The sequence below is a fragment of the Buteo buteo genome, chromosome 22 (assembly GCF_964188355.1).
Source record: "Buteo buteo chromosome 22, bButBut1.hap1.1, whole genome shotgun sequence".
NCBI lineage: Eukaryota > Metazoa > Chordata > Aves > Accipitriformes > Accipitridae > Buteo > Buteo buteo.
This window is the reverse complement of record NC_134192.1, coordinates 18,247,650-18,262,762: the sequence shown is the minus strand read 5'-3', so window position 1 is coordinate 18,262,762 and position 15,113 is coordinate 18,247,650. Positions and strand designations below refer to the sequence as shown.

At 57.5% G+C, this 15,113-nt stretch overlaps 1 protein-coding gene across 1 annotated transcript in view; it reads right to left on the bottom strand.

Moving 5' to 3' along the window:
- Positions 1-13,503, bottom strand: part of PCDH19 (protocadherin 19) — a 59,061-nt gene extending 45,558 nt beyond the window's left edge. Inside the window, exons 1-2 of the mRNA XM_075054001.1 lie at positions 11,093-13,503; positions 7,713-8,040 (exon numbers count right to left, since the gene is read on the bottom strand). Coding sequence (XP_074910102.1) covers positions 7,713-8,040; positions 11,093-13,233 — 2,469 coding nt within the window. The 5' untranslated portion in view covers positions 13,234-13,503. The remainder of the gene's footprint in view (positions 1-7,712; positions 8,041-11,092) is intronic.
- Positions 13,504-15,113: the final 1,610 nt, after the last annotated feature.

Genomic DNA, 15,113 nt, shown 5'->3' with positions numbered 1-15,113 from the left:
GAGGGCAGCGCTGCCTGCAGAGCACCCCATCCATCGCCAATTCAGAGCACGCTCTAATTTAAATTATAATTACACTTATAAGTACACAGATTACAACTATTTATGCTACAAATAAGACCATCCTGTATTTTAATTAACAGAAAATGATTGGAACTCAACTGTAGCCTCTGCTGGGAACAATATCTAATCATTTATTGAAGCGAGGCCGTGCCCAGCCCCGCAGGCAGCGCGGCAGGGAAGGGGGAGCGGGCAGGGCTGGGGGTCCCCCCACCCGAGCCCTCGCACCAGAGCGGGAGCCGTCATCAATTCCAGCTGGGAATTGAGGAAAGACCTGAGCAGGGCACCCTCCGGAGGCTGAGGACCCGGGAGGGCACCTGGCTGAGGAGCTTCTCCGGCTCCAAGCCCTCAGGAGGGACTTCAGGAGGCGGCAGCTGGAAAATACGGCTTTTCCACCGGAGCCGAGCAGATGCGCGTAAGGTTACTCAAAGGCTACACGCGCTTGGCCTGACCGATGCCTTTGCAGGCAGCGCCTGCGTTATGCAAAGTAAACGACGGGGAGAAACCACAGAGTTCAAATCGCTCAATACAACAGGAGTTCATTTGGGAACTACTGTAAGAAAGGCCGTAAGTAGCAGGCAAGACCACGCTTTTCATGTAATTTAAAAAAAACTTACTACAAATCTTTCCTAATTTAAGGGAAAACTCTTAAGTGCCATGTAAATATAGTTGCAGGGGCTTTTTTTTATAGACGCAACAAGTAGGAGTTATGCATGAGAAATTCAAATTTACTGAAAGGAAAACAAGACGAGCCTCTCTACTTTCAGTAAAAGTGAACCATAAAACCCAAACCAGTAGCATAAAAACAAATGAGATATATGTATGGTTATATGACATACTATATACTTATTTACATAATTAGGTACAATATGTAAGAATTCTACACACACTTTTTATATGCTTATAAATATATCGTGTATATCACACAGCGTATAGTATGTAACAGATAATATATAAGATATAATCTATAGTATGTAATATATAACGATATCATCATCTCCATGCTGAGCACTCTAGGCCTTACCATCAGAGGACAGGGTTTTTACTGTTAAATACATCTTGGCTACTGCCACCACACCGCACACCGGCCCTAATTCCTCCACGGACCCTTGCCGCAAACCCCCTTGGTCCCACCCAGCCGGGACCCCACTGTGGGCTGGAAAACCCTTGGAAAACCCAAATTGGTGCCGGAATGAGGTCGCAGCCCCGTATCATCACCCATCGCAAACAGACATGGTTTAGCAGTGGACTTGGCAGTGTTAGCTTTACAGTTGGAGTCAATGATATTAAATGTTTTTTCCAACCGAAATGATTCTATGAAAAGCCAAAGCGTGTTGAGCTAAAGGCTTGCGTAAGACACAGCGCAGCGAGCGTGGCCATCGCTGGGAGACGTGGTTAAACGTCAACGGGACCTGGTAGAGTTATCTCTGCTGCAAGGTATTCAAATGAATTCTTCCAAACAGAGAGCTCGGAGCGATTACATTAGGAGATGTATAATTTGGTTAGGCTGACCTCGGAATGGAATAAAAAGCTGCTGATTTCCATAATGTCAGCCTCCCATGCTCGGAGAGGTCAGGGAACGTGCAGCGATACACGAAACACTCTGGGAGTAGTTAAGCCGAGGGATTTGCTGGGACTTGCGAATTCGGGGCGCATTTGGAGGGAGCAGGGAGAGCATCCAGGGAGGTCTGGGGTTCCCATCCCGGAGGCTCCGATGCCCCAGGAGCCCGCTGGCCGCCCTGGCACGGACCGGCGAGCTTTCCCCAGGGAGGGGATCACCGAAGCCAAAAGCATCGCTCCTCACCGGCGGGCTCTCGGAGAATAAAGGCTGCCGGAGCTCCCAGACAGGGATGCAGAGGCGCAGAAACGCAGAGGCACTAACGAGAGCCGTGACCTGTGCTTACCCATCGCGGTGCGCATCGCAGGCACAAAAAAGTGCTGAGTTACAGTGACCTCCCAAGGAGAAAACAAGACTGGCAACGCTTGCTGCGAAGTCAGCCTTCCAACTAGTCGAACATCATCGCTGATAATGCTTTAATTATTATCTCTGCCGAAAATAAGCCTTACTTCAACAGCCTGGCATGTCTCAGCGCCACAAACTTTCTCCGGGTTGGAAATTATCTCCTTTCTTCTTTTTTTTTCCCCTGCTCTATACACAGTATTACTCAGAAGCAAGCCAAATCCCTTCCAATTATGTATCACGACGTTTCCCCAGCGTTACACTAAAGCAAGGCCCTTCACTTCTAAATGGCATGGTTTATAACAAATTGTCTGTTATACCAGACAGAAACTGATTTCCTCAAACCCAGCATATTAAAGTGAGTACATTCATTCTGGTTGTAACACACAAAATGTGATTATAACAGACACTTTGGGGGCTTTTTAAGGCTAGCGGAGAAGAGGAAGATAAGCTGGAGGGGAAGAAAGAATTGACAAGTAGAGAAATGACAGAGAAAGAGGAACAGCCACGCTGATTTCATTTCTTACAAAACAAAAATCTTTGTGTGTTGTAGAAATGTGCTTTAGTTAACACCGCCAGATAGCCAGAGCAAAAACTGCCGGTGCTGCCTGAAACGAAAATTGCTCTATTGTGCTTAGAAAACCATTTCCTACAGTGAGGAGAACGCTTTCCAGGTAGTAAAAAGCATATCTGAAACCAACGGGGCCTTATCCTGCAACTGTTGCTCGCTCAAATAATCCCCGCTGCCACGAGGAGCCCAAACGAAATCAGTGTGAGTGAGGATTACGCGGGAGTGTATCAAGGTTGAGGGATTAGACCAGGATTATCACTAAACCCAGTAATTCCCCATCTTACTGATGGTGGTCACCAGCTCCGGAGGCGGCGGAGCACCACGGCCACGACCCCCCCCAGCGCCGGGACCGGACCGGGGTCCGGGAGCTGTCGGGCATGAGGGTCCCCGGAGGACTCGAGTCCCGCTGGATCATCGGCTGCTCCACCTTGACCTTCTCCAGAGGGACCTCCCAAAGCAGCACCAGAGCAAGGCCATTCCCTGCCGCGACGGAGCCATCCCAGCCCCGCCAGAGTCAGCCCTGAACCTCCGTGCTGATTCCACCTTTGGACATCCAACCTCTCCAACAAGGCTGGCTCGCTCCCATTTCACACCTCCTCGCCTCTCCCGTGCTGAGTCCTGCCAGGGACCGGCCACCACCTCGGCCCCGGGAGAGACCGAGGGGCAGATCAAGCTGCCGTGCCCCGGGGGATGCTCCCCGTCCCGGGACAGCAGACGACGCTTCGGCACCGTTTCCCAAAGCGGAGCAGATTTTGGATGTAAAACTGCCTCTGAAACAGAGACGCGGCCATTAGGCGCGCGTTGTTTTCTTTTAAAAGCATGAAGTCAAAATCCAGGCATCTAAGTGTTACCCAAGGGTGGCTGCTCTACATGCAAGTCTTGTCCCGGGGATCCTAAAAGGCTCGGCATTCAGACCGGTTTCCACACCACCCCAATGCAACGTGCATTTTTATCAAGGAAGCTGCCTAATGGCTCCTATTAATTTTGATTTTTAATCTCCTGGTACAACTTCCAGTAATACACATGCAAAACCTGACAACAAGCCCTTTTGGTTTCAAAGCTGACTTCTCCTCCGGCTCAGCAGGAAGGGAAAAAAAAAACCCCTCGGCAGCGGCAAAGCTTCTGACCGGCAATGCCCTTGCAGCTCCAACATGTCCCACTCTCCCTCCTGCAAAACAAGGCAAAATACTAACAGGGGCCAAGCCTCCTGCTGTCAGCCACGATCACCAGAGCTGCTCGCAAATGCTTTTTGCCATCACTGCCTACAGCCACAAGGATGCTAAAAGGCCACGGGTAGGGGTCCCTGAGTGGTACCCCAGCACCCAAGGGACCACTGAAACCCAGCGGGGCCAGAACCCCCCCGGGACATCCCCTGCCACCTCCCAATTCTGTCTTTGCAGCCGTGCCCTGGCACAAGCAGAGCCGGCAGGCGAGCCCGGCCCCCAGCCAAAGGGAAAAGCTTTTCACGGGTCATCTCAAACTTTTTTTGCATCCTCAGAGCGGGGTTGCAGCCCCCGCAGACGCCACTGTTTAATCCTTTCTGGAGCAGCGGGGAAAGGTGGGGAGCACCGACGAACCCAATTACCGCCGGCACAGCACGGCACCGCCAGCCCCGAGACCTGCCGCTGCGCGTACCGCTGTCGCGGCGTGGGAGGAAACGTTTCCTGAAGCTCCACAACCAGCCCATCCTTGGGGACTTTTATTTCAAGGTTCCTGACTGTTAAAGCAAATGAGCCTCACATTAAAGATCAGCTACGTCGCAAACCCACCGCTGCCAGGACAGCGCCTGTACGCGGAGGCAATCGCTTACTCCAGCCACAACCATCGTACGCTAAGCGACACCACCAACGACACGTTTCCCTCCGTATTTTATCTTTTATCAACCAATGCTTTGCCTTCCCATCAGGAAAAGTCACTCCTAGGTGGAGCAGCAGCGATATCTCCCTGACGCTGACACCTCGTAAAGGCTCCCGGGGGAAATGCCGGCAGCCCCGTCACCGGAGGCGATTCAAACCAGCCCCGACAAAGTCCCGCTGGATGCACCGCAGGGAACGGTTTGGCTCTGGAAACTCTGGGCAGGAATCGTATTTATTAAATCACCGTCACCTGGAGGTGTACCAATAGCACGCTTCGTACGCGTATCATCACGCCCCATCACCTGCTAAGGCAGCGAGGGGCTACGGTGGGTACAAGGCTACGATGGTCCTCCGTGGAAGCATCTTCTATGGAGTTTTCGTGTCACCCTGTGTGCCAGGACAGGGCCATCACTTAGTCACCACCGAACCTCCTCACCCTCAGGGGTCACCCGGATTTTTAGGAGCCGGTAGAACCCCCACCGCCAACAAGATAACTTCCCTTGCAACAGCTGGAAGCATAACACTGGGACTCTCTGCCAAAAACCATAAAAGTTCCCACCCTAACCCAAACTTCCAAGCAGGTTCCAGTTCTGATTTCTCCTCCCCGTGCCCTGGCCCTGCCCTTTTGTCCACAAGCATCCCCAGGGAGCGAGCAGATCCCCATGCTGCTCTCCCGAGAGCACCCACGCAAGAGCTGCTGGTCCCTTAGCAGGACTGGAGAGCCATCAAGCTGCCCTCCTGCACGCTCGCGGGGCTGCTGGAGGGCACGTTTTAAGCTGACACTCCATGGCACTCGTTACAAGAGACAAATTTCTTCCTCCGGGCGACGTACCAGCTCTTCGCAGCGCGTCCCACCTGCACCAGTGGTGGGGAAATGGGGCGAGCTGGAACCACAGGGAGAAGCGTCCCGGCTCCCTCGCACGAGGGTGCACGAGGGTGCACGAGGCACTGGGGGTCTTTGGGGAGCTCGTGCCGCCAGACCCCAGGCTAACTGCTGCGTCGAGGAGGAACGTGGGCAGCGCTGCCTTCTGCCCGCAGCTGCCTGTTAACTTTATCAGCTGAGCTATGATATTCCCGATGGTCCTTCCCTCCTCCCCGGCACCGCAGACCTCCTGCTGCCGGCGCGTACTTCTGGCTAATGCCAACGCGTGATGGATTTTATGACTGAATTTCGTCTGTGGCAGTGAATCACAGGCTGAGAGTGCTCCACTGCTCAATGCCCGCAGCAAGGCACCAGCCAGAGATGCACTCGAGACCCCTCTCCAAAGGACACTGCTCCAGGAAGGCTGGAATTCCGCAGGGACCGCTGCCGCCGCTTCCCAACAGCCATGGGCACCCACAACCTTGGGATGCACCCCCCAGGCAGGGGGGCACCCGCAGCCCCAGCTGGTCCTCGGCAAAGAGCACGGGCAAATCTGAGCATCGATGGGGATCCCCCAATAGGTGATAGATGGTGTTTCCCACCCCTGGGCTGCCCGCAGCACGGCGCAAGGAGCAGGCGGCTTTGGTAGCAGCTCTTCTGCCTTGTTTGACCAGAGATGGGCTTATCCCAAACCGCTCTGACCCAGACTCGGATGCAAAATCCCTGCCTCTCCCCATCACGGCACTTGGGAAAAGCAGAGCCTGCTCAGCTCTATGGCTGGATACATGCAAGTAGAATATACGAGTGCTTATATCCAGGTCATTTCCATTCGGTTATTGCTAAGAAACTCTATTACAGCTTTTATACCAACACCAGAAGTTAAAGCGAGCTTTAATTCTCTGGACCAGCGCTGGGCTGCTCCCCATGTACCCTCCCACATGCAGGCGGGCTCCCAGCCCCGCAGCCACAGGCGGCGGTGCTGGGCTGTGCTGGGCTGTACTGGGCTGTGCTGGGCTGTACTGGGCTGTACTGGGCTGTACTGGGCTGTGCTGGGCTGTACTGGGCTGTGCTGGGCTGTACTGGGCTGTGCTGGTGCACCCGTGCAGGAGTTGCCTCCTCGCAGCATCTCAGCGGGTAACCTTGAAAAGGCAACGCCGTAGGGCGAGGAGCATGCACGCACGAGGGCGGGAGAGGCTCGAAATGTAGGCTGGGCAGAAGAAGGTTAAGTACCCACGATCTGTCACGGAGATCCCGACAACCCCCTCCCCACCGCCGGGTCATTAAAAGCTGTGCCGCTGCTTTGAGCGACTGGCATTTGGGCTGGGAGCACCCCAAAACTGGGCCAACACCGGTACGTGACCTCTCGGGAGCCGGTCCTGTAGCCTTAGCAGAGGTTAAACACCAGGGTTCAATGAGCATTTTGCCCGTACAGACGCTGCAGGATCAGGCCCGCCGGCACCAGCCCTCTCCAGCAGCCCTGCAGACTCTCGCAAAGGGCCGGGCTCTGCTCTCCACAGTGCGAGTATAAATCTGAAGCAGCTCCGCTGCCTTCAGCAGCATCATTTTGCATTTACACCAGCACACGGAACGCAAAACAGAGCAAGCTATAAATATTTCAGCTGCTTTTTCAGCTTTGTTATTCTGTTCAAAGCAGGAAACATGACAAACCTTTGATTGTTTTGCTTGATACCAAACAATAATTCAAAGAGAGACAAACAAGCAACATTAAATGATGCCTGTGATGTACAGAAAAGCCGACGAATTAGAAGAACCTGATGAGGATGGCGTGGATCGGAGCAGCCCCTTCCCCTGCCTTCGGTGGGCACCGCGCATCCCTCCCACGCCGGCCGGCGCGCTCCCGTCCTGCCCGGCACCGGGCCAGGCGTGCGGGCGGTCACACCGGGGCACCGCGCGCTGCCAGCATCCCCGGCACGACCCTCTGCCTCCAGGACGACCGCCACTGCCACCGCTTTCGATACCCTTTTCAAAAAGCCGTGAAGCCAACGAGCGTCTCCTCCCTTGAGCATCACCACACTCAAAATCCACTTGCAAAGCAGCCGCCTCCGGCCTCCCGGCAGCACCGGGGCAGCCTGGCCTGGCCCCGGCATCCCCACCCGGGCGCTTTTGAGGGTCTCTGCGGCGAACGGGAGTGAAAAACCCACCCAGGACCGCGTGGCGGGGCCGCCCCAGAACTCGCAAGGCGGGTGCCCGCTGCTCCCCACCGCCCGTCCTCCACGGCTCCCTCGCCCCGGGGCATCCAACACCGGGAAACCGCCGCCGCCGGATTTGCTCGCCACGCGCCGTTTCGGCAACGCTCGCGCCGCCAGACCCGCACGCCGCGGTCCACCACGTGCAAACCCGCTGCCCGATGCCCCCGGGGGGACGGGCTGCCTGCCCGCAACTCACCTCCGGCAGTGGCATCCCGTTGATGATGAGGTCGGGCTGCTGGGGGCTCTGCCCCGTGAAGGTGTGATGGTAAACGTGGTTGGAGCCGGCGTTGCGGTTGTTCTGGCTCTCCACGTTGAGGAAGGTGCTTTCGGAGCGGCGGCAGCCCAGCGGCAGGGTCTGCTGGTGGTAGTCGAAGTAGTTGAGGGATGAAGTGAGAGAGGAGCAGCTCACAACGTTCATTTTATCCGTCTCCTCCACGTCCCGCGGTACCAGGCGGATATCATTCTTGCTGATTTTCTTCTTCTTGCTTGATTTCTTCTGATGCCCGTAGGAGTATTCTGCGATTCTGGGGGACAGAATGAACATGAACAGCTGAGAGCATCCCGAACCCTGCCCCGCTAAATACACATGCAGAAGCCCGGAGGGCTTGGCCCCCATCTCCATGTAGGCTTCTTAGTCATGCACATTACGTCATGTTTTGGGTCTGGTGGCACGACACGGTCTTTAGCTTATTTTCATATGTATAATGCTTTCAGGTCAAATATGAAAAATAATGGGAAGGAAGAATGCCTCTTTTTCTAGTGTTTGTAATTGCTGATATTTAGTTACTAGGAGTAAACTCCAGCCTGCAGAAGAGAAAAATGGAGATGTTAAAATCCATGAACTGAAAAGGGTACCTGCATTCATTTCCATGCATAATAAGGATTTTAAAAGTGATTTAATTTGGTCCCCATAATGAAAATTCAAAATGAATAGCGGATTTTTTTCCCAGTTCATTTTCCGTAGCAGTAAATAAAGCAGACCCAGAAGCAGTCCTAGCTGGCAAGCTCTATTCTCTCACACTCCAAAGGCTGTTTGTTTATTAATGCTTTATCCAAATTGCTGGTGTTTTGACTATCTCCTGATAATACCTGATAACTTGAAATCTTTTCTCCAACCACATCCTATTCCTCCCTCACCCCCTGACATGCACACCCGCTTCTGCTGGGAAATGCTTTTGCCTTCTAGAAATCAGAGAACAACAACTGTGTTTTGCAAAGAGAAATTATCCTTTTTGACCTTTTTTTTTTTTTTTTACTGCAAGCTTGTTTTTCTCTGCCTTTCCTTCCCTCTTTGCTTCCCACCTGCCAAAAGAATCAACTGATGAAGTGCCTCGTTTGCCTTCTGCAAAACACCAGAGGAAAAAAGTTACCTTAAAACACCCCCCAAGCAAATCATGACAAATATGACTGCCCCTTGCATTAACTGGGTATGCTCGGCTCAGAGGGACTGTGGCTCCTCTTTTCACAGGGAGCAACACAGCCCCAGCCAATGCCCCGTAGACAAATTCGTACATGCACGGCACTGGGCAGCGTGGTATTTCCCAGGGAAGCACATCATATGCTACCCACAGTCAGAAATACACATTTGAAAGTCGGGACTTTGCTCCTCTTCTTGTTATGATAACAGCATTAAAAAAAAGAAAAAAAGAAAAGAAAAGAAAAAAACCCAATAGCTGCAACGGAAATAATGGGATGAATAAATAATACAGTTTATCTAGAAAGTCAAATATTGGACAAATATTCTTGTTCCAGAAAGCTAATTGCCTGAGCATGAGAATGCCACCAAGTCGAACAGCTCTCATATAACCTTATGTGCCTCATAAATTAACACATTTTATGAAGACTGTCCAGCAGCTGTCGCGAAGAACCTCTAAAATAAGGCACTGCAAAAGCCTAAAGGCACGCACCCAGCGCGGGGAGAGGGTGCCCCACGGTCACGGCTGCTGCTGAGCCTACCTGGTGCTTCTCTACCTCTGCAGCTGACTTCTCCTGCTCAGATGCACACTGATAACAGCCCGTGCATCCCCCTGAGCGTGCAAATAAATCAGGGGAAGGCAGGGATTTCTGTTGTGCCAACAATCTATATGTTGCTGACTCGTCTAACAATGCTTGATGAAGCTTTAATTGTTTTGTTTACCTAAATGTTTAAGTTTGGCAATGTGAGAGCCCAATTATTTCCTGCAGGCATTCATTTTGCTGTCCTTTCTCTATTGACCAATTATTTAATTAAACTGCACTTCATTAATCCCTAAGCCATCACAGTAAACCCAGGGCTTACACATATGTGTGAAGCTGTTAGGGGCACCGCCACGACGTGATTTTTATCCATTCAGGTCCTATTCTCGTTTAATGGGCCGAGCTGGCAAGAAATCTAGTATGTGAGCTTTCACTTGAAGCTAGGCATCCCATAATACAGCACAGACCGACCTTTATTTGCAGATGATTTTTCCCCCATCGAGCAAAAAGGCTTATAAACGTACTTTACGCTGTGAAAACGGGGTATAAAACCCGAACTCTCTGGCATTATTTCCGCGTAAATAAAACTTTAAAGACCGCACATCCCCCTGCGCCGCAGAATTGCCGGGGGCGAGCGTGCGTTTCCAAGGTAGAGCAAAATTAATTTCCATCCCTCCCCTCTGAAACGACTCGGTGCCGAAGGAATGGAGAAGTCATGGCTATTTCACTAGTAACAGGATTAAACCATTTATGAGGCATTGCAGCTGCTCTTTTATGGCATCTGATTGATATTCATGTGTGGTTAGCATTTGTCTCCTAACTTGTGTAACACAGAGAATAGTAAAAGAGAGACAATAATCGCCGGGCTGTTACATATTCAGGGGACTGGATTTCCCCTATCAGCCTTTCAGCGGCTCTGGGCGCGGGGCTGACCTCCCCTCCGGCATTTCGGACCCGGGAGTACGCATCCAGCCAGGGCAAAATAACGCAGCGCTGCAAAAATCCTCCCTCGCCCCATCGCTCCCAACCCAACCGGCCGTGCCGGGAGCTGGAGCGGCGCATCGGGGGGAACCGGGTGATTTTCGCCACTATTTTATCCCGTTGGCCCTATCGTCAGCCGTGGCGAGGAGCCGCATCGGGCACACAATAGCTCTTTTGAACGGCGAGCGAGGGCTTACGGATGCCACCGCGGCCGCTCGCCCCGTCTTCTGCGGGGATGCTGCGGTGGGCTGGGGGGGTTTCCCCCCTTGGCAAGCATCGGGGAGCAGCGGCGGGGACTGGGGACCCACGGGAACCAGCCACGCCGCTGTAAAACTGTTCTCCCCCCCTTCCTGCGACGGAGCGCGTAAAATCAGGGATGCTGCAACAGATTGTCAAGCCGCGCAATTAAGTCAATTCGTTAGTCGGCACAGATTTCTGTGCTTCTCCCGGAGAAGAATTTTTTTCAAGCTTCGCAGGAAATTTCCTTAGAGGGACGCGAACCTCACTTTTGTCCCTAAAGCAAATATAACACCACCACCACCCCCCTCCCTCAAGTATACAGCAGCAGAGAGAAAAGTAACTGTGATGGCAAAAATCAAAGCAGACCCGGCAGGTGTACAGAAACAAAGATGTCTTTACCTGCAGTTGTAGGTCCTGATTTCCTTGTTATCCCTTTTGCACTTGACTGCCACGAAGATCATAGTGACAAAAAGAATGGCTGCGATAGACCCCAGGGCAATAATGAAAATCAGGGAGAGGTTAACAGATCCTATGGACTCCTGGGCATCCAGGGCCGGAGACAGGTATATCAAAATCAAGGCGGAAGCCGAGAGAGATGTTTTTCCATGGTCGTGAGCCACCACGATCAGCTCGTAGGCTGTCTTTGCGTTCTCCCCAAAGGCTCTGGTGGTCCTTATCTCTCCATTGACCTGGTCTATCTCAAAAAATCCTCTGTCTCCTTCCACCATTTCGTAGGAAAGTCTGCCATTTTCACCCTCGTCGTAGTCGTCTGCCTTGACCACCGTCACCAAGTAGCCGACCCCCGCGTTCCTGGGGATGTACACCTCCGCGGTCCCGTTGACCAGCGGCGGGGCCGTGATCACGGGCGTGTTGTCATTGACGTCCAGGACGATCACCCTGACGGTGGCATTGCTCTGCAGAGAGGGATTACCCCCGTCTTTTGCCAAGACCTTGAACTCAAAGGCCTTCGTCTGTTCGTGATTGAAGGACCTCAAAGCATAGATATCTCCAGAGTTGGGGTTGATGGACACGTAGGTGAAGACAGGCATGTCCCTGACTTGGGAGGGCACGATCTGGTAGGAGACGCTGCCGTTGAGGCCCAGGTCAGGGTCCCTGGCCGAGACCGAGAGGAGGTAGGCCCCCGGGGTGTTGTTCTCCTGCACGATGACCTGGTAATAGGGCTTGGAGAAGTGGGGATGGTTGTCGTTCTCGTCGGTGATCTTGACGGTGAAGGACTTGGTGGCCTGCAGGGAGGGGACGCCATTGTCCTTGGCCTGGATGGTGAGGTTGTACTGGTCCCTCTGCTCCCGGTCCAGCCGCCCGTCCACCAGGATGGTGGAGAAGCTCTCGTACTCCTGGAGCCGAAAAGGCACGTTGCCCAGGAGCTTGCACTGCACCCGCCCATTGGCCCCGGAGTCGCGGTCCGAGACCCGTACCAGGGCGATGACGTACCCCGGCGGGGCGTTCTCGCTCACCTCCACCAGCTCGCTGTTGACAGAGAGCAGGTTGATGAGGGGCGGGTTATCGTTGGCATCCTGGACGCTGATGGTCACTTTGCAATGGGCAGGGATGGAGTTAGGCCCCAAGTCCTTGGCCTGCACATCCAGCTCGTAGACGTGACCCTCCTCGTAGTCGATGGCACCGCTCACTGTGATGAGGCCGCTCTGGGGGTCGATTTGGAAGAGCTCCCGCGCCCGCTCGGAGACATAGCTGTGGAAAGAGTAGAGGACCTGGCCGTTGGTGCCCTCGTCCGGGTCGGAGGCGTTGAGGCGGATGACCGGCGTACCCGGCGGGGCGTTTTCAGGCACGCTGACGGTGTAGGCCGGCTCCTCGAAGAGCGGGTTGTTGTCGTTGGAGTCGATGACGCGGATGCTGAGCTCCACCGTGCCGAAGTTGGGCGGGTCACCGCCGTCCAGCGCCGTGATCACGTAGCTGTAGTGGGACTGGGTCTCCCGGTCCAGGCTCTTCTCCACCACCAGCTCGGCGAAGCGGGACCCATCGCCCCGCGTCTTGGTCTCCAGCCCAAAGAGGTCGTTGGGGGTGATCTCATAGCTCTGCACGCCAAAGCTGCCCGAGTCGGGGTCGTAGGCGCTCTCCAGCGGCACCCGGGTGCCGGGGCTGGCCGTCTCCGAGATCTCCAGCTCGATCTGGTCGGTGGGGAAGCTGGGCGCGTTGTCGTTGAGGTCCTTGATCTCCAGCTTGATCACGCAGATCTCCATGGAGCTGGACATCACCTCCAGCGAGATGACGCACTTGGGGCTCTGCCGGCACAGCAGGTCCCGGTCGATCTTCTGCTTGGTCACCAGCAGCCCCGACCCGGGGCTGATGTCCACCAGGTGGGGGGCCGAGTTGGAGACCACCCGGAAGGCGGCGGGCTGCCGGGGGTCCAGCACGAAACCGGCGTCCCGGGCGTCCTTGGCGACGTTGGCGATCACCGTGCCGGCCCGCTGCTCCTCCTCCACCGAGTACTTGAGGTTGACGAGGGCCCCGGCGCCGGCCCACAGCAAGGCGGCCCCCAGCAGCGCCGGGAGAGCCCCCATCGCCGCCGCCGCCCCCTCCGGCCGCCGCGCCGCGCCCCGACGGCCGCCGGCCGCCCGCCTCAGGGGCCCGCCGCCCTCATGCGGGCAGCGCCCGCCGGGCTGCCCCGGCGGCGGCGGCGGGCGGGCGGGTGCGGGCACCGGAGCCGCGGTCCCCCGCGCCCACGCCAACGCCGCCCGCTCAAGCGCTCCGAGCCGGCGGCGCCGCGGATGGGCCGGGCATGGCGTGCGGGAGCGGGGTGCCGAGCCGAGCCGAGCCGAGCCGCGCCGCGCCGAGCCCGCTCCCGCCGGCGCTCGCTGCGGCGGCCGCACGCCACTGCCCGCAGTCCGGAGCGCCGGCGGGCGGCGCGGGGGCGGGCGGCGCGGGGGCGGGCGACGGTGAGTTGCGACCAATGGGCGCTCGGGGGAGGGGCCGGCGAGCCCAGCCGCCGCCAATGGGGTCGCGCCGAGCCGTGCTGCCGGCCGGCGGGGCGGGGCCGGGGCGGGGCCGGCGGAGCGGCGCGGCCGGGAAGGGGAGCGGGGCGCGGAGCGGGGCGCGGAGCGGTTCCGTCGCGCCGGGAGCCCTGTTGCCCCGTTCCGGTGCCCGGGAGCTGCGGGCGTCAGCGGCGCTTTGGGGCGCCGCGGCGGCCCGCTGCGTGGCCGCGGTCACCGGCGGTTCCTTCTTCAGCTGGGCGCTGGGCGCGCACAGGGCGGCGGCGGGCCCCTGCGGGCACCGGGGTGGGCGCCGCGGGGACCGGGCGGGGGGGACCCGCCGTGGCCGCGCTGAGGTTCCCCCAGGCCCGTTCAGTCGCTTTCCCTCGGGGGCGGGAGCGAACCCGCCCCGCTCCGGCTGCGCCGCACCCCGCTCCGCCGGGCAGGGTCCCCCGGGAGCCGGCGTGGGACCCGGGACCGCCAGGCTCTCCCAGGCGGCTCCGGTCCCGGGAGCGCTCGCTGCTCGCCGCTAATCATTGGGGAAAGCACCACGGCCCCGTCTCCTCTTAAAAAAACGCAATAAAACTTCCGTTGTCCCTCTGCCGGTGCCTTACCTCGGGTCTCCGCGCGTTGGCACGCAGGTTCCCGGGGGTCTTATTTAAAGGGGGCACTGGGAAGATGTCACCGTGCCCCGGGCACGGGGGCGCGGTGCCGCCCCCGGCGGGTCGCCCCCGGTGCAGGCGGGGCGTTCCGGCTCTCCGCTTGGAGCCCTTCGGCGGCAAACGTTCAGCCGCGCCGTTCCCCGCCCCGAGGGTGAAAAGAGGGGCCGGGTGCCGCCGCGTCCCTTGCGGCAAACCGCCCCGGGGAGCCCACCGATCGATAGCGGCGAGCCGGCGCCGGGGCGGGGAAAAGGCGGCGGGAGCAGGGCGGGGGGGGGGGGGGGGTGCCCGGCCGGAGCTGGCCGAGGCTCAAGACCCCGTCGGGGGCGGGAGCCGGCGCCGCATCCCCGGTTCAGCCGCCCGGGTGGGCACAGCCCGGGTATCCCCCCCCCCCCTCCACCGCGGCCCCGGCGCCGGCTCCTCCCCGGCCCGGCCGCGCCGTCGGGCCCCGGCGCGCCTTCCCAGGCACAATGGCGCCATCTAGCGGCCGCCGCGGGAGAGGCGGAGCGGCGGGCACCGGGCCGGGGCGCCGCCGAGCACGGCGGGAGCCGGGAAGCCGGCCCGGCCTCGGCGGGTCCCGGGCGGCCACGGCACGGCCGAGGGCCAGCACCCGGCTGGATGGGCCCGCCGAGGGTGGCCGGGACAACGTCCATCCGCGGCCACCGTTCCCCGGGACACCGCCCAGTCCCGGGACAGCGTCCCCCGGGACGCCATCCCACCCCGGAGACACCGTCCCCCGGGACGGCATCCCCCCGTCCAGGGACGAACATGGCCCGGGAGACCCGAGGGGTTCCCCTCTCCTCGCCGGGGGCC